Raw genomic sequence first — 5,012 nt, 5'->3', positions numbered from 1 at the left:
CAAATATTATGTAAAAGTTGAGCACCATGCACGTATCCCAAAACCTGGTGACCAAAGTAGATGCCTCTGTTCAACTTGTTAGAGTCTAACGTGTTATGAAATAATAAAAGAAAAAAAAGAGTATTACAGAAAAAAGTAGAGAGAAAATCTTATTGATTTGGGATGAATTACAACGTGGGGAAAGTGACTTAGCCACCAAGTAACAAACCCTAGAATCTCTTTAAAATATAGATATTCACCTTAAATACAATTCTATTTATAACAAATCACAATTTTTTTACTTAAAAATATAATAAAAAATCTTTGAAAGATCGTTGTGGAAGTAAATACAGAATGATTTCTCAAATAATGATAGTAACCGGGGCTTATCAAGTAGCCACAGCGATAATCCCATACAACATGGCCACATGAAGGGATTTTGTGCAAACAAACTACTTAAGATTACAATAAACTATTGCATAAAATTATTAATTTGCTAATCTGGCATTTTCAACAACCAGACAACAATTTTTAAGTTCTTAAGAATACAATATCAGTTTCTGAATATAGTATGTTCATAAGTGAAGTTTCCAATTTGAACTAGTCGCACTTCTACTGTTGTTTACAAGCAATCACCAAAAAAACATCTAGATTACCTCAAAGAGTTAAATTCTCAGCTCATACAATGAAGAAATGCTTACTTTTGAATAGAAGGTAAGAAGCAATGATCCGTACAGCTACTAATTGTATCTCTAATGATATCGTCGATATCATACTTGAAAGAAAATCCCAGATCTCTCAATTTCTTTGAAGATATCTCGGAAGGGATCACCAAATCATGTCCTCCTCTTGCTATCCTGAAACATTGAGAATTAGACTGTTACTTTATTGCAAAATTATTCACATTAACTGTAACTTTTCTGAAGACATGGATATATAACCTCTCTAAAGCAGGATTAGGATACTCTTTTATGAGGTGATCAATAATTTCAGACATAGCCCAACTCCGAGCACAGCACATATATCGTCCTTCTGTTTTCGCCTTCTCCATGAGAAATATGTGAGCAAAGCATATATCCTCAATATGAGCTAATGCAATTGATCCCATTCTTGAGTTCACAGCAGTGAGTATAGCTAACAATTCTGGATCACCTATGAAAGTAATTAAAAGGAGTAAAGCTAAGTAACATGTGAAAATAAACCAGTTATAAAGTTAATGTTGGACAAATGTAACCTGAACAAAAAATTCGTTTAAATTAAAACAGGAAGAAAGAAAACCTGTTATTGGTGACAAGAGAACTTGAATGCTTGAAGGAACTGTAGAAGTGAGGAATGGACCAGCTACAGTTGGTGTTATTATTGAAACCAAATCAATGCCATTTTCCTTTGCAAATTGGAATGCTGCCTCCTCTGTTAAAACCTTTGCTAGTACATAAACCTACCAAAGACATTTTCCGATTACAAACTAAACTAATAGATCGAAGTGCACTTAGTGTCATGATAAATAATTTAAACTAGTACTCCATCTGTTCCATTTTATATGATATCGTTTCCTTTTTAGTCTGACAAGAAAGAACATTATTTTTCTTTTAAACTTTCTGTTTTACTCTTAATGACATGCTCATAAAAACATAATGCTAGCACAAATTCTAAGAATACTCAGAAGTCTTTCTTTTATTTCTTAGTAGTCCGAGTATAGGGGAAAAAGAATTACCCAACCACTAGGTTTTGTGTGCTTAACATGTTGGACAGGTATCTTGCAAGATTCATCCACAAGAGGTGTCCAGTTTCCATAGCTGTCTCTGGCAGTCACTGTACTGATTGATGATGTGAAAACGACTTTTTTTACAGAGTTAGATTTCAAGCAAGATTTCAGAACATTCAAGGTGCCCTGGATTGCTGGCTCTATGAAATTTCCTTGAACATAGCTGTCTTCAAGTTCAAATTAAATAAGCAAAGAAATTTAATTTTGAACTCCAAAAGTAGTAACAGTTTAGAGAATTAATTAAGCGTATATTTATTTACCAACATTTTGTGTGGCTTGTACCCCGAATTCCATGGGTGCAGCAACATGGAATAGGCCACTGCAACCTTTCACTGCTTCATCGAAGCTCCCTTCTTCTCTTAAATCAGCTTTGAACAATCTTAGCCGCTCACTCGCCCCCGGCAGCTTCAACAAATGTGATGATTTCTCTGAAAAGGTCAAGACTGAGAAATAATTTGTGATACTACTTCCGAATGAACTCATGGCGAGCAGTTCTTAATACAATTCTCTCTAAATGGGGTTATTGCTCATTCAAATAAATGAATCATGAAATTTGAATGGCAACTTGGAATTGAAGAAATCCACACGATATATCAGTTTTGAGAATTTAAGAGACAAAATACATTGTACTTTTCAAATTATGAGTTCAGAATTCAATATTTGTTACTAAAATATTTTTTTAGTGATTTTTCATATATTTATGTTTCGTGTCGATAATACTGAATTTAGTTGAACCATTAAGTGTAAGTTGCATCCGCCCTAGATAGCTCTAACACATGTTTAGAGCTATCTTCGCACGCTACACGTACTATAGAATTTACAGGCCGCATGAATATGTCGTACACCATATTCTGATTTCAGTGAAGCAGTAAATTTTGTTTTACGAATGTACTAAGAGGTCGTTTGATAGAGTGTGTTAGAGAAAATAATGCATTCATTAGCTTTGTGTATTAGTAATGCTTTGTTTGGTATACTTTTTCAACCTATGTATAACTAATACAAGCATTAGTTATACACTCTATTTGGTATTATCCTATGTATAGCTAATGCATAGAAAATCATGGCATTAGCAATACAAAGGCTATTAATGCATGCATTAGCATGGTTAAAGACAAAATTATCCTTAAAGTCCCTTAAGTTAAAGAATATGGAGGACATTTTTGTAAACAATTAAATTTCTTAAAAATTATACAATGCATTTTAATTTTTAATATACCACACCAAATAATGCATAAAAAATAATCTCTGTATAACTAATGCTTGCATTACTAACTCATGCATTACTAATACATCTTATTTAACATTATTTTTATACGCCCTACCGGACAAACCCTAAGAATGCTAAAGTAAACTGTTACACAGTTTGAGAAAAACTAACAGCTGTAACAACCACACCTTCGTAATCATATTTAATACTCTTTTTATATTCTCTTTGCTAATTTAATTTGAATCAAATCCCACTAAAGGTGGATAGCGGCTTTTTAAGCCTTAAAGATAGCTACTACACATTTGATTGATATGTTTGTGCGTAATTATTTATAATCCTACTTTTTTCCCCCCTTAAGATACATTTTTTTCCTTTCCAACCCAAAAGTTTGGCTTTCTGGCTTTCTTAAATCAAAGGGTTAATTTCAGGTATGATTACCTTAAACAATATAATGTGATGTTTGAATTGTCATATTAGTGTATGTGAACTTTATCCACTATAAATCAATATTTTACACACACACACATATATATATATATATATATATATATATATATATATATATATATATATATATAAATCTAATAAAATTTTAACAAGTATCAAGTACAATGATTTAACGGCTAAACATTCTAAAGGCCAAACCCATTGAGTTTAAATCCTATATCCATATCAAGAACTGAATTTTACAATGACAATAAAGTCTCAATATTGATGGACGTTAATAAACTTTACTGTTATAATGAATAAAATTTACTAGTATTGTTATAGTGATCCTAAGAAGGAGCAGATCAGAAACGAACCTAGATGGCGCACAGTAGCATGGACCTTGCAACCCATTTGAAGGAGAGACCTAACCAACCATGAACCTATGAAGCCACTGCCTCCTGTTACACAATAACTCTTCAGCTTCTCCTCCTCCATCCTTTCTCTTGCACTATTAACCAAAACCACTTACGACACAAATCAGAAAGCAGCTTGATTTGAATAGAGGAGTGCTTAAGTAGGATCAAATATAGGTGCAATAAAAAAGTGGGAGGACAACTTTGTAACTAGTGTGTTGTCTTTATACGGCTTTGGCTTTTATGTCCTATTCATTCAAGTGATAAACAAACAATATCTTGTCTGGCCTTTCTTGGAAAGCCCCATTAACTCAGAATTTCTATATCTTCGTTCATATTTTAATTGTTTACCTACTCCGATCCCTTCGTCTTAATATATACTCATTCTTTCCGGTTTATGTGAACTTATTACCTTTTTGGTCTATTTAAAAAATAATAATTATTTTTAAATTTAGAAACAATTTTACTTAAACTTATAATTCTACTCTTAATGAGAAGCTTTTATAACCACACAAATACTCTGGGCCCCTTTTTGACTTGTTTAGGACCACAAATTAAAAAAATCTTCATTTTTTCTTAAAATCCATATCATATCAAACAAGTTCACGTAAATTAGAACGAAGGGAGTACCATGTTTAATTTATTATTTTTATAAAATGTGGTATTCGAAATGTACTAGTGCATTTAATTCAAAGTTTTAACTCATGAATGCGGAGGTATCTCAATTCATCCCACCACATCTATCGATAAAACACATTTAACGCTTCAGTAACAAGCTTCGTGTGTAAGTAGCGACTCAGCAATATCCCATTTTTCTTAACGCTTTTGATGCTTGAGGGCCCTTCCTCTACGGAAGATACATAGACGAGCCTTTGATCCAACTCTTTTTTACGTAAAAAAATGAAAATTCAAAAAGACGCTGTCTCAGAGATTTGCTCGGATTTTTTTATTGTCACATGGTCGTCTGATATCTTGAAACCTCTTTGCTTGCGGCCGCAAGAGCAAAAAGAGTGCTTCGCGAAAGAATCGTATAATGCGGTGAAATATTCCCTGTTGGAGTTTTTATACAATATTTTGCTCATATACTAATATTTAAGGAAAAAAAGATTTTGACACAAAAAAAATATTTAAACTTTATAACCTTAAACATCATGACACTTCTATATAACTATACATGCATATTATTGCGGTATGAAATTAAAGTTAAAGAGTTATTACA

General features: G+C 32.4%; 1 protein-coding gene across 2 annotated transcripts; it reads right to left on the bottom strand.

Annotated features, from left to right (window-relative positions):
- Positions 1 to 435: 435 nt before the first annotated feature.
- On the bottom strand, positions 436 to 3,983 carry LOC107827530 (dihydroflavonol 4-reductase-like). Of its 2 annotated transcripts, none has more exons than XM_016654682.2 (6): positions 3,755 to 3,983; positions 2,005 to 2,187; positions 1,694 to 1,911; positions 1,258 to 1,417; positions 921 to 1,131; positions 436 to 836 (listed from the first exon to the last, which is right to left on the bottom strand). In XM_016654682.2, the coding sequence occupies exons 1-6, from the start codon at positions 3,873 to 3,875 to the stop codon at positions 677 to 679; spliced, it is 1,053 nt and encodes a 350-aa protein (XP_016510168.1). In that variant the 5' UTR covers positions 3,876 to 3,983; the 3' UTR covers positions 436 to 676. The 2 variants fall into 2 exon arrangements, with proteins under 2 accessions (XP_016510168.1, XP_016510169.1); XM_016654683.2 differs by having other exon boundaries at positions 2,005 to 2,172; positions 3,755 to 3,980.
- Positions 3,984 to 5,012: the final 1,029 nt, after the last annotated feature.

The sequence above is a fragment of the Nicotiana tabacum genome, chromosome 21 (genome assembly GCF_000715075.1).
Source record: "Nicotiana tabacum cultivar K326 chromosome 21, ASM71507v2, whole genome shotgun sequence".
NCBI classification, from domain to species: Eukaryota; Viridiplantae; Streptophyta; class Magnoliopsida; order Solanales; family Solanaceae; genus Nicotiana; species Nicotiana tabacum.
The sequence above is the reverse complement of the archived record's forward strand: the minus strand, read 5'-3'. Positions and strand labels throughout refer to the sequence as shown.